Source organism: Heloderma suspectum, chromosome 7, assembly GCF_057233095.1.
Source record: "Heloderma suspectum isolate Gila_16-S chromosome 7, 16-S_ref, whole genome shotgun sequence".
NCBI classification, from domain to species: domain Eukaryota; kingdom Metazoa; phylum Chordata; class Lepidosauria; order Squamata; family Helodermatidae; genus Heloderma; species Heloderma suspectum.
Window position 1 is genome coordinate 27134854 of NC_139464.1, and position 27244 is coordinate 27162097.

Sequence of the window (27244 nt, forward strand, 5' to 3'; positions counted from 1 at the left end):
ACCAGAATGCTCCCTTGACCCCCTCTCCAAGGCTGTTTCTGACCTCGGAGAGGCAGCTGGCGCGATTCTCTGCATGCCGGTTGCAGTGGGTGGGGATCTCAGGCCCCCCCTTCCGAGGTTGGAGTGTCGTCTCTGACCTTGGAGGGGGGAAATCCAAACTATCCTATGGTCCCTGGGACACTCGCCAAGGGGCCATAGGATTGCTCTCTTATAGCACCAGAACCAATGCCCATCTTGAAAGGTCTGACACCATCTTTCTCCCATGAGCAATGCTGCCTGCCTGATATCACTGCAAGAAGTAAAATCTTACTCGTATTTTTCCCTGTGAGGGAGGTGATACTCAATCTCCGGGCCGTAGTTGGGGATTTCTGTTGAGGTGGTGTCCGACACTGCTTCCCGAGGTCTTCATCTGATGATGACAAAAGCAGCTCTCCTATAAGAATCCTCTCCAGACTTCCATCATCGACACCCTTCCCCAGCCATCTTCCACATGGAAACCTGAGGTGTCACACAGTAATGACAAAGAAGGGAGTACAACTAGGGTTAGTGTTGTTAAAAAGGTATGCCACACAAGCTCTTACATATAGGAAAATCACACACTCTGTTCCTGATCATCTGATCCCAGCTGTCCATATGCACGGGACCACTGCAGGACCAGTATATTTTACACAGTTTGTTTTATACTTCTGAGCATTGGATGGTCCAAGAAGAGGAGGGGAAGGCCCCTGCATTCCATCCACCCGCAGGAACACTACTCATTCTCAGTTGCATGCTACAGTGTGGATGCTGCTGAGCAACACATTCCTGTGGCTCATATAGCGCATCTGGGTGTATATCCTGTGTCTGTATAGCACAAATTCAAGATCTGGTAATAAGCACAGATCTCAGCTTTCTGAGAATCTCCACTGATTCTTTAAACACCAAGTTCCTAGTTCTCAAGGCTGTAAAAATATGCTTATAGGCATGGGCATTGCTTTTTTAAATCTTATAGCTCAGAACAAGTTTCCCGTGCCCTACATAGAGCCTTTGTACCTCCTCACCACTTCCAGAAACAGGAATGAGTGTGTGTGTGTGTTTATTTTATATATTAAGTAAGCACATCTGATTTGCATGTTGCAGAATTCAACTTTTCTGGGTTACCTGGTACAAAATTTGAATTTTCTGCTTTTTTTTTTAAAAGCACAGAACGTGCATAACCTGGGTATGGAATTCTTAATTAACTTGTTTGGCATTTGGCAAATTCTTCTAATGCCAAACGTTCTTTGTTAAAAAAAAACAACAAGTCTTACCATTGAGATAGCTTTTAGATCATCATAACTCCTTTTGAAATATATATTTCTAAAGAACCTGTATTTCCAAGAGCTTTTTTTGACTAGGGGTGCAATCCTTTCGGGATACACGGCCGGCCGCCTCTGAACTCGGAGGCGACTGCAGGAGCAGCGCAGAGGGGATGATCATCCCCTCTGCGCTTTAGCTGCCCTGCATTCGCAGCTAGACAGCTGATTTTGGCTGTCTAGTGTGGGAAGGCGGAGTGGGGGGTTGGAACGGCACTTCCGCCCTCCCCGCCCCGAGGAATGCTCCATTTTCACTGCTCTGCACTCCTCTGACAAGCACGGAGCATGGTGCTGATCCGCGCTGGAGTCGGTGGAAGTCAGTTCTCAGGGAACCGACCTCAGAGCACAGGTTCCGAGATCAGTTCATGGGAACCAACTTATCCTATGGCTGTCTAGCCGCTGACTAGCAGCCATAGGATTGTGCTCTAGATTATTCAAGGTTTTTTTTGTTTATTACATTTTTGAAACCTTAAAAATCTTAGGTGCTTAGACCTCCTTTGTAAGGAATTATTCCCCTTGCCTGTTTTTTTTCATAATGTATACAGTCAGGGCCAGAAATATTGGAACAAGGATAACTGTTTTGGCGGTTGGCCTCTGTACACCACAACATCGAAGTTGAAAGGAAACACACACAGATGGGAGCAAAGTCAGGACTTTCAGCTGTAATTCAAGGGGTTTGAAAAAACTGGGGCACTAACCATTCAGGAAGGACAGCCAGTGGCATACACACACACCCGTCCTTGGTGGCTTGTAAGTAGTGGAACAACCAACATCATTTAAAACTTAAGGATCGCCTTTAATACCTGGAGGAAAATCCTTTGCAGTCAATGACTGCCTGAAGTCTGGAACCCATGGACATGACCAAATGCGGAGTTTCCTCCCTCGAGATGCTTTGCCAGGCCTTTACTGCAGCTGCCTTCAGCTGCTGCTCGTTTGTGGGTCTTTCTGCCTTCAGTCTTGTCTTCAGTAAGTGAAAAGCATGCTCTATTGGGTGGAGATCAGGTGACTGACTTGGCCATTGAAGAACATCCCACTTCTTTGCCTTCAGAAACTCTTGGGTAGCTTTTGCTGTATGTTTTGGGTCATTATCCATCTGCAATATGAAGTGGCATCCTATCAGTTTGGCAGCATTCGGCTGAATCTGAGCAGAGAGTATAGCCCTATACACTTCAGAATTCATCCTGCTGCTTTTATCAGCGGTCAGGTCATCAATAAACACCAGTGACCCAGTTCCATTGGCAGCCATACCTGCCCATGCCATAACATTGCCTCCACCATATTTAACAGATGATGTAGTATGCTTTGGATCATGAGCTGTTCCTTTCCTTCTCCATACTTTTCTCTTCCCATCATTCTGGTACAAGTTAATCTTGGTTTCATCAGTCCAAAGAATCTTATTCCAGAACTGGGAAGGCCTTTTTAGGTGTTTGCTGGCCTTTCGGTTCTTGAGCGTTACCAGTGGTTTGCACCTTGTTGTGAAGCCTCTGTATTTACATTCATAAAGCCATCTCTTGACCGCAGATGTTCATAATGACATGCCTACCTCCTCAAGAGTGTTCTTGACCTGGCTAGATGTTGTGAAAGGGTTCCTCTTCACCAAGAGCAGAATTCTGCAGTCATCCACTTTAGTTGTCTTCCGTGGTCTTTCAGGCCTTTTGCTATTGCTGAGCTTGCCAGTTAATTCCTTCTTTTTCAGGATGTTCCAAACTGTTGTGTTGGCCACTCCCAATGTTTTTGCTATCTCTCTGATGGGTTTATGTTGTTTCCTCAGCCTGATGATGGCCTCCTTCACTCGCATGGACACCTCTTTGGACCTCCTGTTGGGAGTTCCAGTGAACAGCTACCAAATGCCAATGTAACACTCAGAACCACCTCCAGGCCTTTATCTGCTTGCTTGGTCATGGGATACCCAGGAAACAGGCCACACTTGTCAGCCATTCGTTCTATTACTTATGAGCCACCAATGATGGGTGTGTGTGTGCTGCCCTTCCCGAATGGTTAGTGCCCCAGTTTTGTCAAACCCTTTGAATTACAGCTGAAAGTCCTGACTTTGCTCCCATCTGGGTGTGTTTCTTTTCAAGTTCGATGTGGTGGTGTACAGAGGCCAACTGCCAAAACAGTTATCCTTGTTCCAATATTTCTGGCCCTGACTGTATCTCACAATACACCCTGGGATTCTGTGGAATCACGAGCTGTCAGCGCACACCTCCAGGCTAACAATTTGCTTATTTTTAAAGAAAAAAATATTATGTGAATTTAAGTACACACACACACTGTGTATGTGTGTGTGTGTGTGTGTGTGTATATATATATATATATATGTCTACAACAACAGCAGCATCCTGAATAAAACAGCTCAAGACGAAGCTAAACTATCAAAACGCATCTGGAGAGTAAAGAAAGTGGCATTATTCATTTTAAGGAGAGAATAGAGCTGTAAAGCAAAAAGAAGTACGACTTCCAACAAAATGCTGCTGCATGAAGTGCTCCAGTTCAGGGTTCCAACCAGCCAGCCATGCCCTTTTCCAGGATCTATTTGATTCCTTCACCCCTTTTTGTTTTCTCCCTAGAGTGTCTTTGAAAGACACAGATATCTCCTTCTATTTACCTTTTCCTTACCCTGAGGACAAGTCATAGGAAAAAAGGTGTGAAGGGAATTATAACAATATAAGTGGTTAGCATTTATTGCAGAAACTGCAACTGCCTTAAAGAGAAAAATTATCTGGAATCTATTTGTGTATGGAGTTGGGGGCTCTGCAAAACAGCTTATAGTTACTCTGCGAGTTAAAATGTGTCTTGATAAATGCTCAGAGACCATTTATTAGTTCACATGTTCTTGGGCTGAGTGTAAGCAGTAAAAACAAGTTATGGCCTGAGTTCTAGAAAACTATGGTTCAAATTAAAGCGGGGAGAGAAGATATGGATGTTTACCTGCACAGTGTGTTGCAAATAGGTGATACTTTGGGCAAAAATAACTTTTGTTGTGTCTTTGATCAATTGGAGACTGTTAAGGGGAAACCAATAATGAAAGGCTTCTATGCAAGTATGGCAAAAATTTTGACACATTTCTTTGTACTCTTTTGAAATTACATCGTGGCAAAAACAAAACAAAACACAACAACAACCAGCAAAACTTCCAGCATTTTTTCCCTTTGGATTTTCTTTCTTAGTCAGAACAGCTGACTGTGTGTTTTAAACTGTGGTTTCTAAAGTTCTAAAAACCGTTATTTATTCATTCATTGATTCATTCAAGTATGTATCAGCAAGCAGAGTACTACATTTCTTTAGACCAGGGGTTGGCTACTTTTAGAAGACGAATTCCAGTGAGAATTCAAGGTTTTGGTGATGACATTTAAAGCCCTAAACAGCTTGGGACCTCAATATTTGAGGGAGCACCTCTCCCTATATATGCCTGCCCAAGGACTGAGATCTGTTGGAGGGGCCTTCCTTTGAGTCCCACCAGTGTGAGACATACACTATGGTGGGACATGGGAGGGGGCCTTTTCTGCTGTGGCACCCTGGTTGTGGAATGCCCTCCCCTCGGAGCCCCGATTGGCACAGACAATGAGGGCTAAATGCATTCCCTAAAGTAGCACACTATTTTAACTGTTTTATTGTTTAAGATTTTAATTGGTATTAGCTTGTTTAATGGTTTAATGTTTTTAGCTGTTGGAATTATTTATTGTTTTATACTGTTTACATTGATTTTATCTGTACGTTGCCCTGAGATCTTAATGATATAGGGTGGGATAAAATGTTTTAAATAAATAAATAAATAATAAAAAAATAAGATGAAGGGCTGTTTTTGCCTCCCAAACCACCCCAGTCTGCTGGGCAACCAGAAAATGAATTTTATTTTTTAAAATTTTAGGAAAAAAATTGCATCTGCAGCATTACAGTGTGCCAAAAAAGGTCAAATTGGGCTTCCTTCCAACCCTTTTAGGTCTCCATAGCAGCCATATCTCTTCTCGGGTTGTGAGGGACACATTTTGCCCACCCCTGCCTTAGACTAATAACTTGTGAACTAATTTGCAAGGCTGATTAAAGCAATAAATAAAAGTGACCACATTCACATATTTAACATGTCAAGTTCAAATCACTGAAAGGAGAACTCAGCCTTGCTGGCCATTTGTAGAACGTTTTAGTTGATTCTTCCATGCTTACTTATAGGTGTGGCCCGTGATTTCATTTCTGACCATGACACAATCCACCAACCATTTGGCTAACAGTCCTGAGTTGTCATGACCGATCTGAACAGTGGTTAACTTCCCCAAGTTCTGACACTGTAAAAGAGAGGAGGATACATTTAAAGAGAGAAGAACACTGTAAAAGAGAGGATGAAACTTTTACAATGTACTTTCGGTATATACACAGCTAAAATCACCTGTAATTTTTTTTTTTGCACTCCTCAGCTTAAAGAATCAAATGTGGCAGTCCTTCCTTCCACTTCCAAGTCTCTGTGTATATATAGGGCAAATGATCGATCAGGGCCACACATGCATCTTCATCATTTGAGGACTGCACTATCAAGTGATGGTCTACATGTGTGTCGACAAACCAAAGCATATCTAATGGTGCAGATGGAATGTTAGTTTTAGCCCATGTCACCTCAAACACAATGCTTTGCCACAGAGTCAGTTCATGCACAGAGCTGTCAGTAATCAATGCACAGTAAACAAGTGCAAAGATAAAAAATTATGTATATGTACATGGGAACTGGGCCTTTTGACTGGTGGCAGCTGAATGTGTGAAATGACTCTGTTGAAAAGCACTGTGTTTGAAGCAATATGGAAGTCCTCTGCTGTGTTGTACCTGGATGGCTTCCTTCACACATGCAAGTCATAATTTGATACTGCAGGAACTGAATGAAAAGCTTGCGGGTTTGAACTAGCCCTACATTGGTAGTGCAAGTAAGCCTTTCTTAGTTGCACAGGACTCTATTTTAGGCGGAAGAAGGAAGTGGATTCATCGAATGGATAGAAGAACGAGGTCTCTCAAGTTCACTCTGATTCACCACCAAGCCTTGAAGGCTTTTTTCCCAGCATTGATTACAGGCCAAAGGTTGCTACCCTTTCAATGCATATGATCCAATAAAATGCCTGATTTTGGGATGTTACACTCTCACACCTTTACAATCCTCTGGTACACTGAGGTAGAGTAAAATACGCAGGGCAGGTAATGAGCTGTGATCAAATCCCATGCGCCACGCAGTGCTCTCCCACTGTCAACTGTGGTAAGGGGAAAGCACCTCACAACCTCACAGAGTTCCATTTGTAATATCAGCGGTGGGCAACTTGTGGCTCTCCAGGTGTTTTGGGCTACAACTCCTATCATCCTTCACCATTGCTTATGCTGGCTAGGGCGGATGGGAGTTGTAGGCCAAAACATCTGGAAGGCCCCAAGTTTCCCACCTCTGAGTTATAAGGTATACCTTGATGCTGCAGCACAAATCATCACTGAGATGTAACCAAGCTCTGAGATGGACTCGTAATCATTTCCTTTGTTTATAACTCCAAATGAAAATAGTATGGGCCCCCAAAGAATCACTAGAATGTCATGAGCAATGCAGAGAAGTGAGGATATTCCCACGGGTTTATGCTTACTGAGCCTTTAAAAAGGAAAATGGCAGTGATACATAAATCTTCTGTGTTCCTCTAGAAAGCAGAAGATAGTGTAGTTCTATCAAGGGTAGCAAGAGCTTCATGCTGTGACTTGTAATTGTGAAGTTATGATGCTTGAGGAGAAGAACAAGATGGCACCTCCTCCCATTCCATGTACAAAAGCAAACTGGCAGTTGAATCTTACTTCAATACTGAAGACAGGACACCGTGCTCCACTGCGCCTGAAGGCAGCAGGCTAGCTTAGGGGGCGCTGGGCAGGCCAAGTGGCACACAGCACTCTCCAGCACTTTGCTGCCGCCTCTCAGCATGTGCTGCCTGAGGTGGCTGCCTCACTCTGCCTAGTGGTAGGGACGGCCCTGTTGTTTGCAAGCGTTTTAAAAGCAGTGTTGTGTTATGCCTGAAATTCTACACAAGGTTTGAAACGAGCACTTCCGGGCGGAGGCACAGCAACGAACATTTGGGGATAGCAAAAATGAAAGTGACATGGACTAAACTTACCTCAAAGGTCATTTCCAGAAGGTTCTTTGGGATCTGCATTATTCCAGTATCTCCCAGTTCGCCCGAAACACAAATCCATGGGTTTGATGTGGTGATTGCATTGCTTATCTTTTTAATGGGGATTATCACTGTCCTATATGGAATCACTGTAACAGCGAACAAAACACAATAGTACGTTTACAGCAGGGGTATGGAACCTCAGGCATGGGGGTCAAATCCACCTCTCTGGGGTCCCCAGATGACCATTCCCCCTTTCCCATGTCACCAGGTGGTTCCAGCTTCCCCCCTCCCCCAACCACCTATCATTTGGTGGTTTCTTGGCATTTGCGCGATTTCTTCCCCATTCTAAAAGGTTGAAATTTCTCTAGTATGGCTTAGTTAAGAGCTTTGGGCCCTGCTTCTTTGCCTTCGGGCCCCTTTGCCTTGGGGCTCACAACTGGAATGTGTCCCCTGGGAACTTCTCCAAAACTGAATTCAGCCCTCAGGGTGAAAGAAGTTCAACACCCCTGATAACAGCCTTCAGAGTTGCTTAGTAACACCCAAGCACATCATCACAGCCGCATTTTGTTCCCTGCATCTGGCACTCAAAGGTATACACACTCTCAGAGATGGCCCGAGACACTTCGCTGCCTGAGGTGGACAAGATGGTGCCACCCCCTCTCCGTGTACAGAGGTCAACTAGATTGGCAGTTGGATCTTTCTTCAGTGCTGTTGATGGGACAGCATCCTCCACTGCAGCATCCCTGAGGGCAGGAGGCTACTTGAGGTGGCTCAGGGCGGGCTGTGTGGCCCTCCAATACCTTCTCGCCACTTCCCGCCCCTCAGCATCCGCCACCTGAGGCTGCTGACTCACTCTGCTTCATGATAGGGCTAACTAACTAACTGCTAACTAACTAACTGCTAACTCTATACAGGGAGGCGGCATTTAGCTATTAAGAGTAACGGGTATCAACAGACCCCTTTCTCCAACCCTATTCAAATGCCATCTGAACTAACGGCTACAACGTCATCTTAGGGTTCCAGAAGTTAAATGTGTACTATCCAAAGAAGCACTTCCTTTTAGCATACGAGCATCACCATGCTGGAGAAACCCCAGTCGTTAGACCAGTAGCGCAGTGATATTAAACCAAAGCTCTCATGGACTATAGCTCTTCCATCTACAGCTATATAGCTGTCATGGACTACAACTCTTCCCCATTCACACATGTGCACAACATGCAAGTCAACCAGTGGATTTCAGGGTTATATTTTCTTGCACAAACATCCTATAATAGGAATGCCACACTTGTGCTGTGCTGAACCCTGCTCCCTACTTTTGTGAAATTCTTCCCTCCCTGCGAAAGAGGCATTGTTTTTTCTTTTCCTTTTGGGGGGGGGGGTGTTCAAAGAATTTTCTCACTGGGGAAGGAGGCAGGGGGTATATTCACTTTTTAAGTGTAGGAGGTGGCCGGGGGGGGGGGGGTGTCTTCTTTCTGATTTTTTAACTTTAAAAGTGTGCCTTTTGCTGTTGTAGCATTGCGGGGCTCTTAACACAGAGGCTTTGAGCTGGCAATGCTTCCTGGAATGCCCAGGAGACCATGTGACGTTGCATGGTCTCCTGAGCATTCAGGAACTGCTGCCTGGCTGAAAGCCTCTATGCTAAGAGCCCCAAGCTGCTGAGAGCAAGAACGGGGCTTTTAGAGCTTTAGGAAAACTACCCCTCCCCAAAGCTCTAAAAGCTCAATTTTCTTTAAAACCACACAGGGTGTTCTTAGAGTACAACTTAAGAAGACCCTTAAGAAGACCCTCCAGCCACCTCCTACACTTCAAATGTAAATGGAATCCCTGCCACCCTCCCCAATGAGAAAATTATTCAAAATTCTCCCCCTCCCCAGCTTCTTTTGCTGCAGTATTCATTTTGCCCCTACTCCACGAATTGCCGAAAATGACACGCTTGACATTTTTGAGCACAGGACTAAGTTTTTCTATCCACAGACAACATCTGGCACACAAATGCAAACAGCATCTTTGGAGAAGCAACTTTTGTCGAGAATGTGACTGGAGAGAGAGACAGAGGGGGGGAGAGAGAGAGAGAGTTAAATTTCCACTCCCCACAGGTCCTGATGCTGTTCAGGCTTCCCCGTGGTTGCTATTTACACACCCAAAATAACACATTAATTGCATTCACCCAATTAATGTCACATTGAGTTTGGCCCTTAGTTATTGTTTTAAATATTTGTATGTATGTCTTATTGGATGTGTTTTTTGTGAGGAAGACTGATTGGTTGGAAAAAGGGCAAATACCGAGTTTTATTCTTTAATCTTTTTATCTTTTCTTGTTCACCACTCCAGTATCTGTTTAAATGTGGAGCGGTATATACATAAATCCCCTTCATGGATCACTGCCTTGTTGTGGCGAAGGGGCTTGCGTAACTCGGTGAAGCCATAAGCTATGCCGTGCAGGGCCACCCAAGACGGACAGGTCATGGCGGAGAGTTCTGACAAAATGTGGTCCACTGGAGAACGAAATGGCAACCCACTCCAGTATTCTTGCCAAGAAAACCCCATGGAACGTATCACAAGGCTAAAAGAGATGACGCCGGAAGATGAGCCCCTCAGGTCGGAAGGTGTCCAATATACTACTGGGGAAGAGCAAAGGGAATTTCAAAGTAGCGCCAGAAAGAGTGAAGCGGCTGGGCCAAAGCCGAAAGGACACTCAGCTGTGGATGTGTCTGGTGGTGAAAAGAAAATCCGATGCTGTGAAGAACAATATTGTTTAGGAACCTGGAATGTAAGGTCAATGAAACAAGGTAAGCTGTAGGTGGTCAAACATGAGATGGCAAGATTGAACATCGACATCCTGGGAATCAGCGAACTAAAATGGACAAGCATGGGCGAATTTAATTCAGGTGACCATTATATCTACTACTGTGGGCAAGAATCCCTTAGAAGAAATGGAGTAGCACTCATAGTCACCAAAGGGTGGGAAAAGCAGTACTGGGGTACAATCTCAAAAACGACAGAATGATCTCAGTACGAATCCAAGGCAAACCATTCAACATCACAGTAATTCAAGTCTATGCCCCAACCACTGAGGCCAAAGAAGCTGAGGTAGATCAGTTCTATGAAGACCTACAACACCTTCTAGAACTAACAGCAAAAAAAGATGTCCTCTTCATCATAGGGGATTGGAATGCTAAAGTAGGAAGTCAAGACATAACTGGGATAACAGGTAAGCATGGCCTTGGTGTACAAAATGAAGCAGGACAAAGGCTAATAGAGTTCTGCCAAGAGAACACGCTGATCATAGTAAACACTCATTTCCAACAGTACAAGAGGCGACTCTACACATGGACATCACCAGATGATCAATATCGAAATCAGATTGATTATGTCCTTTGCAGCCAAAGATGGAGATGCTCCATACAGTCAGTAAAAACAAGATCTGGAGCTGACTGTGGCTCAGATCATGAGCTTCTTATTGCAAAATTTTGGCTGAAATTGAAGAACGTAGGGAAAACCACTAAACCATTCAGGTATGACCTAAACCATATCCCTTATGACTATACAGTGGAGGTGACGAACAGATTTCAGGGATTAGACCTGATAGACAGAGTGCCTGAGGAACTATGGATGGAGGTTCGTAACATTGTTCAGGAGGCAGCAACTAAATCCATCCCAAAGAAAAAGAAATGCATGAAAGCAACGTGGCTGTCTGATGAGGCTTTACAAGTAGCTGAGGAAAGAAGGGAAGCGAAAAGCAAGGGAGAAAGGGGAAGATATATCCAACTGAATGCAGAGTTCCAGAGAATAACAAGGAGAGACAAGAAGGCCTTCTTAAATGAATAATGCAAAGAAATCGAGGAAAACAACAGAATGGGAAAGACTAGAGATCTCTTCAAGAAAATTGGAGATCTCAAGGGAACGTTTTGTGCAAAGAAGGGCATGATAAAGGACAAAGAAGGCAGGGACCTCACAGAAGCAGATGAGATTAAGAAGAGGTGGCAAGAATACACAGAAGAACTATACAGGAAAGATCTTAATGTCCCTGATAGCCATGATAGTGCAGTCACTGAACTTGAGCCGGACATCCTAGAGAGTGAAGTCAAGTGGGCCTTAGGAAGCATTACTAACAACAAAGCTAGCAGAGATGACAGTATTCCAGCTGAGCTATTTAAAATCCTAAAAGATGATGCTGTTAAAGTGCTGCATTCAATATGCCAACAAATTTGGAACACTCAACAGTGGCCACAAGACTGGAAAAGGTCAGTTTACATTCCAATTCCAAAGAAGGGCAACGCCAAAGAGTGTTCAAACTACCGTACAATTGTGCTCATTTCACATGCCAGCAAGGTTATGCTCAAAATCCTACAAGCTAGGCTTCAGCAGTATGTAAACCGAGAACTACCGGAAGTACAAGCTGGGTTTTGAAGAGGCAGAAGAACTAGAGATCAAATCACCAACATTCGCTGGATCATGGAGAAAGCAAGAGAATTCCAGAAAAACGTCTATTTCTGCTTCATTGACTACGCTAAAGCCTTTGATTGTGTGGATCACAACAAACTGTGGCAAATTCTTAAAGTGATGGGAGTACCAGACCACCTTACCTGTCTCCCAAGAAACCTGTACGAGGGTCAAGAAGCAACAGTAAGAACCAGACATGGAAGAACCAATTGGTTCAAAATTGGGAAAGGAGTACGACAAGGCTGCATATTGTCGCCCTGCTTATTTAACTTATATGCAGAGTACATCATGAGAAATGCCGGGTTGGATGAATCACAGGTCGGAATTAAGATTGCCGGGAGAAATCAACAACCTCAGATACGCAGATGATACCACCCTAATGGCAGAAAGCGAAGAGGATCTCAAGAGCCTCTTGTTGAGGGTGAAAGAGGAGAGTGCAAAAGCTGATTTGAAACTCAACATTAAAAAAACGAAGATCATGGCATCTGGCCCCATCACTTCCTGGCATATAGAAGGAGAAGAAATGGAAGCAGTGACAGATTTTATTTTCTTGGGCTCCAAGATCACCGCAGACGGTGACTGCAGCCATGAAATTAAAAGACGCGTGCTCCTTGGGAGGAAAGCTATGGCAAACCTAGACAGCATAGTAAGAAGCAGAGACATCACCTTGCCGACACAGGTCCGTATAATCAAAGCTATGGTTTTCCCAGTAGTAATGTATGGCTGTGAGAGCTGGACTATAAGGAAGGCTGTGCGCCGAAGAATTGATGCTTTCGAACTGTGGTGCTGGAGAAGACTCTTACGAGTCCCCTGGACTGCAAGGAGATCAAATCAGTCCATCCTAAAGGAAATCAACCCTGAGTGCTCATCGGAAGGACAGATACTGAAGCTGAAGCTCAAATACTTTGGCCACCAAATGCGAAGAGAAAACTCTCTGGAAAAGACCCTGATGCTGGGAAAGATTGAAGGCGAAAGGAGAAGGGGACGGCAGAGCATGAGATGGCTAGATAGCATCACCGATGCAATGAATATGGACTTGAGCACACTCCGGGAGAGAAGGAAGGCCTGGCGTGCTATGGTCCATGGGGTCATGAAGAGTCGGACACGACTTAACAACAAATATACATAAATAATAAAGAAAGAAATGACTGTAATAAATAAAATATGATCCCCCCCGCAAAACCCTGCATGGATGCTGCTTTCCCCAACACAGAAATGCTATCAGCATAGCAATGATCCTCAGAGCTTTTACAGTGATGCATTCCGCATAGCTGTATTGTCTATGCAGTAACACAAATGACCACTAGGTGTTGCTATTACTGCACAGCCAAAGCTGAAAGGCAAGCAAATGGTGGATTCACATCACTGCTATTTTTAGAAGGCAGGAAGGACATTAGAAGGCCAAATAAATAAATAAATAAAGATCATACTTGTCCTCCTATTTCCACAACAGAGGCTTGTGGTATACACTGCCATTCGGGGAAAGATCCAAGTTGGGCATTTCTACTCCTCTGGCAAAACTGAATGAATGGCCATAAATAAAACCAGTGTAGTTCTAAGATGTATACAACCCCCCACGCCACCCCAATATACCCATTCTCAGGCTGATGCCTCCCCGGGTGGTCCCCTGGACTGCAAGGAGGTCAAATCTGTCCATCCTAAAGGAAATCAACCCTGAGTGCTCATTGGAAGGACAGATACTGAAGCTGAAGTTCAAATATTTTGGCCACCTAATGCGAAGAGAAAACTCTCTGGAAAAGACCCTGATGCTGGGAAAGACTGAAGGCAAAAGGAGAAGGGGACGACAGAGGATGAGATGGCTAGATAGCATCACCGATGCAATGAATATGAACTTGAGCACACTCCGGGAGAGAGCGCAGGACAGGAAGGCCTGGCGTGCTATGGTCCATGGGGTCACGAAGAGTCGGACACGACTGAACGACTGAACAACAACAATTTCAATCAGTGCCAGGAAGTTGGGTTTGGGAGCTGCTATTTAAAATTTCCCACAATGCCTTAAACATAAGTGTTGGTCCAGGGGATTGTGGGGAATTAAAATGATGGCTCCCACAGACCCTACTGCCTGGTGCTGACCAAAGTACTGCTGTTACTTGCCACTGCTGCCAGGTAAGCCTGTTAGAGGGGCCCACGGATGAAGAAGGGGGCCCACTGGAAGACACGTGCAAAGGGTCCCCTCAAACCTAGTGCTGTTGCTGCTCATCAGTGGAGCTGATGGCTCCGATGTTGGTGGGGCAGTGAATCCACAACAGGTTTCGGTCAGAACCAGTCAGAATAGCTCCTTTAGAGTTCTGACTGAAACCCGGAGTGGATTCACTGCCCCATGGACAACAGAGCCTCCAGCCTCCACTGCTGCTCATTAGAGGTATCCTTGCTAACTCCTCTAGCCGATTGAGGGAGAATGTGCCCCACTCATCTGGGTGGGGTAAAAACAGAAAGCTCGCAATCTTCTCAGGCTTCTTTTATATGTATCTGTCCCTACCTCTCCCTCACCAGTGTATTAAAATATCCATTTACGTACATGGCTGGGCTGTCTTCTGTGTTTACATAACAGACAAGCAATGCCTCCATTATTTACATATTACATAAATATGCAAGAAAGGCCAACCATATGGTTGGAAGTGTCCATATATTCTCAGGAATGCTGTGGGAGCAACAGTGGAGGTGGCGGCAGCTGTATTATCCTAGGTTAGGGGTGGGCAACTGTGGACCGTTGTCTTTCCTCTCCCCCTGCGCCCCCATGGGTGACACTCCACAGGGCACTGTGCAGTTTGCAAAGTGCCCCCCCCTCAAAAAAATGACAGTTTGCTGCCAAATTTTTTCTCAACCTAAAGTTGGCTGTTTTGGTGATCTGTAGCATCTATGGAGTGCTAAAAAGTTCAAAATTAGGTTCATGACAAGCTAAATTTAGACAAAAATTTAAAACAATTTTTAAACAATCAACCAAAGACAATCCAGGACCTGATTAAAAACTCGTTATATGCTGCCAAATGCCTCAGAGAAGGCACCGAAAGGTAACAATGTTGGCACCAGGCAGGCCTTGTTGGGGAGATCATTCCATAATTAGGGGGGCTACCACCGAGAAGGACCTTTCCCTTGTTGCCACCCGTCGAGCCTCCCTCAGAGGAGGCACTTGGAGGAGGGCCTTAGATGCAGGACGTGTTGTACAGCTTGGTTCATGCTGGGAGAGGTATTGTGGTCCTTCAGGTATTGTGGTCCTGAGCCATATAAGGCTTCATAGGTCAAAACCAGCACCTTGAATCAGACTCAGAAACATACAGGCAGCCAGTGCAAAATAGAATAAAAATGAACGTATGCTGGCAGTCTCTAGCACAACATGTATTCACTACAAAGGAACATATGAAGCTGCCTCAAACTGAGTGAGACCCTTGGTCCATCTAACCCAGTATTGATGACACTGAACAGCAGCGTCTCTCCAGGGTTTCAAGCAAGAAGCTCTCACACTCCTACCTGGAGATGCTGGGGATTGAACCTGGGACCTTCTGCATGCAAAGCACGTGCTCCACCACTGAGCTATGGCCCCTCCCCACTAGCTTCCCAGCGCAATGCTCTGCGATGCTGATCTCCATAGTCACGAGGGCAGGCTTTGTAACAAGACCACAGTTATCCCGTTATCACACAGCTGCTGGGATTGCTCCCTACTCACCGATGGTGGTGAAGACACTTGTGAAGCAGAAGTAATTCACAGCATTGAGTGAAAGAAGGTGATAGAGGAACTGCTCCCGCTCTTCTTCACAGCGCAGGAAGGCGTAACGCTTATACAGTTTCCTGCAAGGAGCAGAGAAAGGATTTAGTCCCCTGCGAGGTCAGCACTGGCCCTGGGAACAAAGTGAATGGATGTTATATTAATTGCCCTTGAGACATCAAAACAAGACAAGACAGTATTTTTATCTATATATTTTGCTTCTATTAGTTAATGCTTGGACTTTATTTTCAGTAATGCCAGGTTTTATTTTACTTTATTCATATACGGGCATAGGAGGCATGTAGGAATTTAAGGAAATGTTATCAGCTTGTTAGGAAAAAGGAGATATCTTGTGAGCACAGGCCAAGTTAAAGGCATATGAAGCAGCATGATAGAGACTATTATCTCCCCAAGGCCAGTGTTTTCAATGTGAACTGTTTAGGGCAGACCTGCTACTAGAAATACTTGTTTTTAGGAGAGAGAAGCCACAGTTAGAACCTGGGACTATACAGGCAAAACAAATACTCTAGCACCAAGCTGTGCCTCTTCTTGCAAAGGGGCCTGTTTCAGAATGACTGTGGAAGACATATGAAATATGATACATTCCACTGATCTGAATGCATCCAGAGCCTATCCAGTGCTAATAAATTAGTTTTAAATAATGTTTAGCAGCCACCCTGTATGTGCACAGTATATAGGGGAAATGGAGGCCAGAGTCGGGCGCTGGTGACCACCACAGGCTCTAGTCATATGGACCAGAGGCCTGCTCTTTGGGCAGCGGAGTGTGGAGGCTTGCTGTACCATTTGATTAACACTGCGCTAGAAAGAAACAGGAGCCCAAACTTCAGAAGAAAGCAAAAGTTGCACCTGCAGCGCTAGCGTGACATGGAACCTGCGTGTCCAGTGCTGTTTTATTTTTGTTTTCAGTTTCCTTGCTGGCATTCTTGGAATAGGAGGAAGGGAATATTCTTTGGAATACGAGAGAGCTCACGTTCTTGAAATCGGAAGAGGGCTGCAAACCTGTCTGTAGCACAGAAATCGCCAGACACAAATTGGGTGACACTCCCAGCAGCTCAGCTGCCCTTCACAGAGGTGCGAGACAGGGCCTGTTGCCTGTTGCAGGGTGATGTCAGCGTTGCTGAATGCCCTCCCACTGAAGGTCTGCTTGGCCTCTAGATTTCTTTTAGTGTGTGATTTTAAATCTGCTGCAATGAAAGGTTTTATATCTGCTGTTTTGACATTTGATTAGGCTTTGGTGCTGCTGTTGTATTTTTATTTTTTATTGATCTGTGGTATTTTTCGATGATTGTTTTGTGTACACTGCATTGTATAATTTCTTTCAGAAAAGCAGTGTGCGCATTAGATGACAGCCATATATTAATGACTTAGACTCATTTTTATTTAGCATGTTTTATTCTGCTCTATGGCCCCAAGACAGTCCTCCCTAGGTCTCTAAGCATTATAAGAAAACCACAGTAAACATACAATCAGTAAAAGGAACAGGAGTATTATCTAAAATGCCAGCAGCACAGCAGTCAAGAAAACCTGCTCCAAAGAGCAAGGTCTTGGGTTAGGCCATCCTGCAGTAGTTCCTTTAAGAGCAGGTCTGGTGTACCTCTTTTGGGAAACAAATTGGGCAGTATCCAATGATGTCCTAGCACCAGTGCAAATGATATTGCACTAGCATAAATGAAGAGTTGTGCAATTTAATTAGCACAACAGGAAAAAGCAGCCATTTGCTGCCAAATTTCAGCGGCAAATCATTGTTTCTTCTAAGTTATGCAAGCTCAGGTTTATGCTACCGCATGGTCATTAGCAAGGGTGCTGGGACACTGTTGGATGTTACCCACTGCAGACAGCTTGGGACCAGGATACCTAAAGACCACCCATTCCCACACAAACCAGCCTTTGTAGTAAGATGCTCTTTACAAGGCCAGGTGGGTGGTAACACAAGACAGGATTCCCCCACCTTGGCAATGTGCTCCCCAGCCAATGACTCTTATCTTTCCAGCACCCGGAGAAGGCCTTTATATTTCCCCAGGATGCTTTTTTTAGGATGCTTTATTTCTTGACTGACCTTTTTCCCCAGTTGCCATCTTTTATTTTATTGCATTAATTTTTATTGAGATTTTGTTGATTTAATGCTTTTGTAAACTGCTTTGGGAAGCTGTATACCAGAAAAGTGGTATATATATGTACAATAAATCCTACCAGGAGCAGGCCACCAAGGGCATTCCCTGTAGCCACCTGCCTTACCTCCAAAGGCAAGGGCATTCGTAGCAGGATCTCTACAGATTATCTTACAGCACATGGAGGAATATATGGGAGAAACAGATCCTTAAGGCACCTTAAGTTCCAAGACATATGTGGCTTTAAATGTCACTGATTTCTGCAACATTCACGAGCAGCCATTTGTCAGCCTCATACCTACATTTGTTAAAAATATAGAGGTCTTCATCCTCTTATAAGTGGTTGCATCTATGTCTACAGAGCCAGTGTGGTGTAGGGGGCTACACCATTGGGTTTAGATATGAGAAACTCAGGTTCAAATTCACACACAGCTGTGGAGTGGACATGGACAGCTCATATCCCTCTCACCCTAACTTACCTCACAGGGTTGTTGCAGAGCTAAAAATAGTGCTCTGAGGTTATGGGAGGAAGGGCAGGATAAAAAGAAAGAGGAAATGAGTGGAAAGTAAGTTTGCCTTTGATTATCTGGAGCAATATAGAATCTTCACTGGAGTGAGGCTATGTTGCCACAAGCTCCAAAGAGAAACACTCAGCACCCAGGTGCAAGTAAAGAGTAGCACAGTGCAAGCCTAAGTGTTTGGTGTCTCCCCACCTCACCCCCAGAGTGCAATGTAACTTACCTCCCAAAATGTTTGCACACAGCTGCTGCCTCAAACGAGGACCCTAGAAGGACCAACCTTTGAGAACTTACTTTGCCAGGGCTTGGTTGGAAAGGAGCTGCTTGAGATGCTGAGACAAAAGTTTCTTTTCAAGAGACAATCTTATCCAGGCCCGAGCACGTCCCACATCAGTCTTTATTTCACTCATGTTCTGAATGTGCCTGAAGGAAAACAAAATGAAAAGACAATTTTAACATGTATTAGAAAGAACCTCTCGTGCTACAGAAGCTTCAGCTGTATCTTCACAAGTCATTTAGACCAGGAGTGGGCAGACCTCAAGGTTGGGCAAACTATTTTGTTGTTGTTATTGTTGCTGACACCCCTGTTTTACTAGAACCCCAAGATCAATTGGTAGCCAGATGCAAAATGGTAGCTCAGGAGTGCAACCATAAGAAAATAAGAACATCGTAAGAGCTATGCTGGATCAGACCAAGAGTCCATCCAGTCCAGCATTCTGTTCACACAGTGGCCAACCAGCTGTTGGCCAGGAACCCACAAGCAGGACACGAGTGCAACAGCACCCTCCCACCCATGTTCCCCAGCAACTGGTGTACATAGGCTCACTGCCTCTGGTACTGGAGGTAGCACATAGCCATCAGGACTAGTAGCCATTGATAGCCTTCCTCTTCCATAAATTTGCCCAATATCCTTTTAAAGACAGCCAAAGTGGTGGCCATCACTACATCTTGTGGAAGTGAATTCCATAGTTTAACTATGTGCTGTGTGAAGGAGTCCTTCCTTTTCTCTGTCTGGAATCTCCCACCAGTCAGCTTCATGGGATGACTCCCGGTTCTGGTATTATGAGAGAGGGAGAAAAATGTCCCCCTATCCAGTTTCTTCACACCATGCATAATTTTGTATACCTCTATCATGTCCCCCCTTACTGGCCTTTTTTCTAAGCTAAACAATCCTAGTTGTTGTAATCTTCCCTCATAGGGGAGTTGCTCCAGCACCTTGATTATTTTAGTTGCCCTTTTCTGCACTTTTTCCAGCTCTACAATATCCTTTTTTAGGTGCAATGACCGTAGCCATACACCAACTACCTACCACGTCCCATGAGCCATGTGCTGGGATGACCTGCATGTACAAGTACAAATCTTCATCTAAGTTAATTCAGATCAGGGATTCTAACACAAAACTGGCCAGAAAAGCAGCACAAAGTCCTGATCAAAGCCAACCAATTAATACTCATATTTAACAGGTTAAAAATCCATGGAGAGATAAAGAGATTAGCGCGCGGCCAGCCATGTCAGAGATTCCTTCCTTCCTTCCTTCCTTCCTTCCTTTAAGTTGCTGCAGTCAAAGGGAGTCAGAAGCCCCCTTCAGTCTCCTACAAGCCACTCTGCACAAAAATGGAAGAAACCGTGCTGCAGCAACTGCCATGCCTGAAAGCTAATGAGAGGCGCTTGTGCCATGTCTCCTCCCTACTCCGGCATCTCCACTGTTCCAGAAGGGGAAATGCTGGTGTGGGGAAGAACTGGTGCTGCAGCAGCTCCTGCATTACAAAAAGAACAGGAGGGGGTGGGATAGTGTGTGCCAGAGCTGAAATACATTCACAGTATATACAGCCCCAAATACTGCATTGTTTACTGCAGCGTTTCAAACACAGTGCCTGCCAGCACTTGCTCTGCATACACCTTGACCTCGGCGCATAATTTTGCATAAGATGACACAAGTTTATTGTGGTTCTCCAACTTCTTACACAACTAGGACCTAGAGGGAGCCCTTGAAGCTCCAGCCCCTGGTTTCAAAACAGTGAGATAATCCCCCAAAGCTCTCTTTTGTCCTTTGTTAACTACTCCCACAGCCTCCCTCTCCTTCAGCGATGACTCACACAACCATCCGGATGGCTACAAAACAGCCCTGCTTCTGCAGCTTGCCCTTTCTGCAGAGCAACCCCTTCATTTTTGGCTCAGACTTTTTGACAGGCAGCTCTTAGGGCTTGCAGCACAAGATGACTGGGCATGTGAACAGAAGTCCTTGAGAAACACGAGGCGCACATTATTCCCCCGCATCGGGATGAAAAACACTCACTGTAGCTATTTAAAGCCTTTTGATATGGGGACTTTATCAAAGCAGATGCTTCCCACTCCCAGCTTTGATGATGAACTCCTTGTAATGCACAAACACAGGAGGCAATATAAATCGTTTTCCTAACACTGTCAAAGGAAATGGGGAAAGGCGTCAACGGCTGTTACCATCACCCAGGGGGAGTAGGGCAGTTTTTCCCACCCAGACAGCCCCCAAAGCTGGAAGCTTTGTTCTTGGCTTCTCCTCTGTATACAAAGATACGCTCCATGTGACGAGACAAGGAAGCAGATTAGACACAACAGATGATAGCTCTATTGTTTTTCAGTTTTGCATTACGATATGATCTGGGAAGGAATAATAATGTTCAGCCTCTTTGCAAGGATGCTTTAAGTCACGGGTAGACAACTTGTGGCCTTCCAGATATTTTGGCCTACAACTCCCATGAGCCCTGAACAACAGAGCCATTGGTGAGGGATCATGGGAGCTGTAGGCCAAAACATCTGGAGGGCTACAAGTTGCCCACCACCGTTTGAAAATACTCTCTACTAGACACTAGCTTGGTTCTGGACAACTCCCAGTTAATACATGTGTGTGCCCTCGCATAGCTCAGGGCAATTCATCAGTTTGTTATGTACTACTTTATTTTATTTTTATAAGTGGTATCAAAACAATGATACACAGCTGCAAAGTCATGTATAGTGTGTAATTGGAAGTCTCCAAAGCAGCCAAGTAAAGAGCAGTGGGCTGATAACATTCCAGAGACTATGACTATATATAAACTCACTCAGCAAGTGCAGCAAGCAAGAAATTCTAACTTTAAGAAAGATATTATGGCACTATGGTTTCCACTGATTTCCTATGTTGAAACTCTTCAAACCTTTGATAAAATTCCAACCCAGCACAGTTGCCTCACAACAACCCCATGAGGTAGGCTAGTGCTAAGCTAACAGATACAGTGACCGGCCCAAAATGAGCTGCAAGGCTGAGTGGAGGCTTGAACGTGGCTCTCTCCAGGCCTAGTCTAACGCTCTGGCCCTGTCTGCATGTAATGACAATCCATCAATTTAAAAACCAGTGGGCTGTCGTGCCACTGCCTCCTGCGCGTCCGCCTCTTCTGCCTTACTGCACAACCCACAATGTGCTGCTTTGTCGGGTGGTGAGTATGATGTCCGAACCTGGACCTCTGGATTGTTTAGGGGCGAAACAGCCCAGTGGTTAACCCAACAACAAACCATGGGTTAACCGCTGGGTTTAGTCCTAAACAACTCAGCGGTCCAGGTTTGGCAGGAGCTGATCGTGGGTTACTGAGTAAAAACGAAAGAGGTAAGTGCATGGGAGGCACGCGCTCGCTCGTGCACGACAATTCATCAGTTTTTAAACGGATGGGTTGCTGTTCCGTGTGAACCAGGACTCTCGCTACTACCCCATGCTGGCCAATTGCATCCCACCCAGTCCTGAAGCAGTGAGGGAGGCATCCCCTCCCTGCCCCACTCTTCCGCCATATAAAATCTTCACCCATTCTTATAAGTCTTGTCCAAAAAAGGCAAAGAAATATTTGAGAGTCACAAAGCCATAATATGCAAAAGCATTCACAGTTACTGCACTATCAACCTGTTAAGCCAAAGTTTTAGGAATTAAATCCCATACCTCATATCGCTGATAAGGGAGACCCTCAGAGTAGGTAACATAAGCCCTGTGTCAGACTTCCGTCTTTCTGGCCCAACAGCTACTGTAGGGTGGAGGGGGGGGGAGTTACATTAATTTATTAGCAACACATTTATCTATACAAAGCTGCAAAAATAATCCTAAGACTCTTGGAAAACTCCACCAGGACTGGAAGGATGTCATACAAAGAATTTTCTAGCTTACTGGTTACTTCTCCCCTTTAGTTAATCCGGAGCTGTACTCTGAAGATTTAAGAAGAACCATCAAACGCTGCCCTCTTTAAAATTGTTAGATCTACTGAAGTCTGTCCCACAAGGATTTTTACACATGAGAAAAATCTTAATGTGGATTCACAAAACCAAGGAGTGATTGAGAAAATGATCAAAATGTGAGAAGTATCACCATCATGTTATATCTGAAGGCATGTTATATCTGAAGGCATGTTATATCTGAACATTCTAATCTAAACACTTCACTAACACTGAACACATTTCAACACTTAATTTTCAGCCTTTCCATGTTACTGAAAACATACTTATGAGTGTGTGTAGAGCCATGCAATCTGACTAGCATTGAAAATACACCAGACAAACTCTACATATGCATTAGAGGTATGCCCATGAAGTTCCACAGTCAAGGATTGGGATAAAGGATTTGCACTCCAGTTGTCCCTCCCTGGATCTTTGTTTTGTGACCCTCCCCAACGTCAAGTCTGTGACCCAGTTTTGTACACTGAAACAACCCACAGTCTCCTAACCATGGGTTGTTCCTTTATCATGGGCTCCTGACCATTCGCCTGCTTTCAGTATGCTAAACAACCCAGGGACACTCCATCCTTAGAGTATTCTCTGCGATGTCCAAACCCGGAACTCTGGGTTGTTGAGGGAGAAACAAACCAGAGTTATAATCCAAGAACAAACCATGAATTCTCGGTTCAGATATCATGGAGAACAACCCACAGCCGCAGCATCCCTGGGTTGTTTAGTGCACCAGACGTGGGTGTGCGGTCAGAAGCCAGCATGCTCGCTTGCACTTGCTTGCTCCTGAGCAACCCATGGTTAATAAATCATGGGTTGTTTCATTGTGCAAACTGAGTGTATATCTCCTTCACTCTCATTCCCTCCCCTTCATCCTGCCATCTTTCTGTGTCACCTACAACTCTGCATATACCAATGGACAAATCCTTCCTAGTGGACGGTAGAAATGGGGGGCAGAGTATTCCAGCAGCACAATCTGCTGTTAGAGATAGCTTGTACCAAGTGTAGGTGGGTAAGCCAAGAAAAGTCTGTATTCAGCAAAGAATTCCAATGGCACCCAACTCAACACACCTCCAAAATCTAGGAATAAATACCACATTTTGATTCCACAAGACAGCAAAAGACCAAATTAATGTCCTCAGTAAATCTGCTGTGGATATACAAGACCACCTGGGCAGACCCCAAAATGCAGCAGCCTCCAAAGATGCAATAGTTTACTGCTAGGTACTTGTCAGCAGTTTTAGATCCTGAGGATTAAATCCTAAGACAAAATACAGTGAAACACACTGCAAAAAATGTAAGCCACTCTGTATACCAAATCCCTACCAAGTTCTTGATTCTTAGGATGCAATTCTACGCAGACTTATTTGGGATTAAGTCCCATTGAGCAAAATGGGGCTTACTTCTGAGTAGACACATATAGGATTCCACTCTTAATCTCTGTATAGCGCTTAGCAACTTCTAGGTGGTTTAGAAAATGATAAACAATAATAACTAAAGTAAGTACAGTAATCCTACTGTAATTGCTATTCCTGCACACACCCATTTGAGCCCTGTACTTACTCGGGGATTCTGCAAGTTGCTCTTGTTTCTCTTCTCTTTCCTGGTACTGAATCAAATGGGACCACAAGGCAGATTTCCCCTTTTTAAAAACAGCAACAAACAAATTATCAGAAACTCAAAGTATAACAGAGTGCAAGAGATTAAGAGGATAAGCAGTGGCAGAATGCTGGACCCCATAATCATGGGTGTTGCATATGGCTTAAATCTGAGGATGGAGAGAAGAGAGAGAGAGAAAATAACAGCGGCAGTAAAGGACAATCCAAAAGACAACTTCATGCTCTTCCCATTGCACAATCAAGAGTGCAGAAAGACCTCAGTAGACAGTATTATTCGTCACCTTTATATTTTCCCATAAAGGAACAACATGTGGAGGTCACCACATTGGGGATGCTGCTCTAAGGCAGGCGCAGTGCTAGGCACTCAAAGAGACAGGGCCTGGGTGCACAGGATACCAATCTGCATAAAATCTACATATGTTAATTTAGATCTCTATATATGCAAATTTAGACATAATTACTAGGAGTTGTTTACATTTTGCAAATGTAAATGCCAATTAATTTCCCATCCAAATCTCACCAAACAAAATAAATCATCCTAAATCAGTAGTTCCTCTTCAGTTACAATTAATGTGCAGTGGCTGTGAACAGGTGTGAAAAAATGCACAAAAGAGAGTGACTAGAATAATAGAACCACAGGGTTGGAAGGGGCCTACAAGACCATCAAGTCCAACCTCCTGCTCAATGCAGGAAGCCTGATTCTCAGGCGGTCTTCCATCCAAGTACTAAGCAGGGCTGACCCTGCTTAGCTTCTGAGAACAGGCACATCCAGCCCTTTGCTAGACTAGTAAGTTTTTTCATGAGCCCTTTCCACCCCCACCCTCCCCACAATGCAATGAAGCGTATATAAAAAAAGAAGCTTCCACTGGCACCAATCAAAGGCTTTTTCCTAAGCTTCACTGCCATGTGGGGGGATTTGGGGTGGTGGGGGTGGTGTTGCAGCATGTGGGGAGGAGAGGGTTAACCTTTCCTTCTCCAGTTTCAATCCCCCTTGGAAATTGCCCTTTACTTGGCAATTCAGCCGGGGGAAAAAACTTCCATTGGCATCAATGGACACTCAGGGCTCTGGGTGAAAGATCTGGGGCCTAGCAACACCCTTGCTCTACGGTAACAAAATCCGAGACTAAAACGGTGCCATAAGAGTATGCCCCAAAATCTTGGAGAGAAGAGGAGGGGCTACAGCTCAGTTGGAGAACAAGTGCTTTCAGTGGAGGCTGGTGGCTCCAATGTCACTGGGGCAGTGCACCCGCTCTGGGTTTCAGCCAGAACAAGACAGAACTCTAAAGGAGCTATCCAAGTTGCACTACAGATTCACCATCCCACTGACATTGGAGCCTCCAGCCTCCACTGCATGCTTCATATGCATTTGGTCCTAGGCTCTGTCACTGGCATTTCCAGTTAAAGGGATCTGTGGTAGCCGGGCCAAGAAAGGCCACTGATGGAGGCCTTAGTGATCCATTGCCAGTCAGAGTAGTATCACCACACTAGATGGATCAGTGGTCCAACCATCTGATGACAGCATCATATATTCCCATGAGCCCTCCAAGATGAGGGACAACCTATTCTGAAATGCAAGACAGAAAGTTTTAAACAAGCCAATGAAATGAAATAATATAGAAGCTGAGTAGCTTTCGGTTGTCAAGCCACTGACCTGCTTGACCAGTAGTCCATGGCTCCAAATTCTTTCCAGCAAGTCACAAAGACTAGCGATGAGTGTATTCTCTTCTAGACCTGTGATGTTGGCCTCTCCATGTCCAAGTTCCACCGCTTCGTGGCCCATCTTCTCCACCAGCATACGTTTGGTCTGCAAACAAAACAAGAGATTTACAAGTCTCACATCCCCAAGCATGGAACCCTCCACTCAACTTATAATATGAACATAGCACCCCAAATCATCCACTGATGTTCTTCTGCAGGTTCCATCTGAAATGAAGTGGGTGGCATCTAAAGAGAAGACACTTTCAGCTGTGGTGCCCTGTCTTTCGTACACTCCCACCAAGGGGACTCACTTGGCACCTATGCTGTTCTCTTTTCAGCGATCCAAAATGAAATGACAATAAGGGTCTACTCAAGAATAATGCAACCTGAACCAAAACCCACTATACATACAGTATTATATTTACTCTCAGTGTTTTAAAATAAGTAACGATACACAATTACAAGGAAATATGTTGATATATTACAGAGTACCAGTAGAATTCTGTTTTGACTGCTACAAGTCTTTTTCAAGTCAATGTAGGTTCTAAATTCTTGGGGGGGGGAATCTTGACAACAACCTGTTCAAAGTTCTTGCAGGGGGAAATCTTGACAACAACTCATTCAGAGTTCAACAAAAAGATTGTTTCACCCATTATTAACCCATAGTGTCTGGGTTTGCATGTCACGAAGCATATTCAAAATGGTGGTGGCACACACCTGGCACCTGCCACAGCAAATCGTAGGCTAACTAATTAACCCACAATTTGCTGCCATTACGTGCAAACAGGCCCATTCAGTGTGTAGAACCAGTGAGCAGGCCAGAAACAGGCTGGGTATGCACATAATGCTAACCCATGATATGGGCTGTTGAATCCTGGATTGTCTTGATGTGTGAATCTAGTCACACTAACAAAACCATGGTTTGTTAACCATGAACAATCCAGAGAGAGAACCTATGGTTTGCTGCAGGGTTATGAACCTCTGGGTTGTTTAAACTATGGGTTGTCATTACGTGTGAACCCAGAACCATGGATTGGATTCTTCATGGACTGTTTTGCCAGGCTACAGAGGTGGCTGGCAAAAGTGATTAAAAAAACAGCCACTCTACATGCCAATACTACAGTGCCACAAAGCCATTTGAGATACAAGGAGGGAGCGGGTGAAGGAGGAGGAAAACAACTAACCCGGGGATTGAAAAAACAAACCACAGTTTGTTTGATCATCTACCAGACAAACTCTGGGTAGGGCAACAAACCATGGGTTAACCATAGGTTAAATAAACCATTGTCAAGGGCTCCTTGGCAGCCTCTCTCAGTCTAATCCAGTAGCCAAGTCCAGACACAGACAAAGGGATTATTTTCAAAGCTTTATTCCTCTTTTACAACTTAACAACTCTACTGTTAGCAACTAGATATGAGCAGCAGAGTACCTATGCCCTAAGTTGG

The 27244-nt window shown here is 44.6% G+C and overlaps 1 protein-coding gene across 4 annotated transcripts in view; it reads right to left on the reverse strand.

Moving 5' to 3' along the window:
• Positions 1 to 27244, reverse strand: part of DENND5B (DENN domain containing 5B) — a 161467-nt gene that overhangs the window by 14196 nt on the left and 120027 nt on the right. For all 4 annotated transcript variants that reach the window (XM_084809412.1, XM_084809413.1, XM_084809410.1 and 1 more), the window contains 8 exons: positions 25753 to 25905; positions 24046 to 24124; positions 22208 to 22289; positions 18562 to 18690; positions 15582 to 15703; positions 7454 to 7599; positions 5499 to 5617; positions 311 to 498 (listed from right to left, as the gene is read on the reverse strand). In XM_084809412.1, coding sequence (XP_084665538.1) covers positions 311 to 498; positions 5499 to 5617; positions 7454 to 7599; positions 15582 to 15703; positions 18562 to 18690; positions 22208 to 22289; positions 24046 to 24124; positions 25753 to 25905 — 1018 coding nt within the window. The remainder of the gene's footprint in view (positions 1 to 310; positions 499 to 5498; positions 5618 to 7453; positions 7600 to 15581; positions 15704 to 18561; positions 18691 to 22207; positions 22290 to 24045; positions 24125 to 25752; positions 25906 to 27244) is intronic.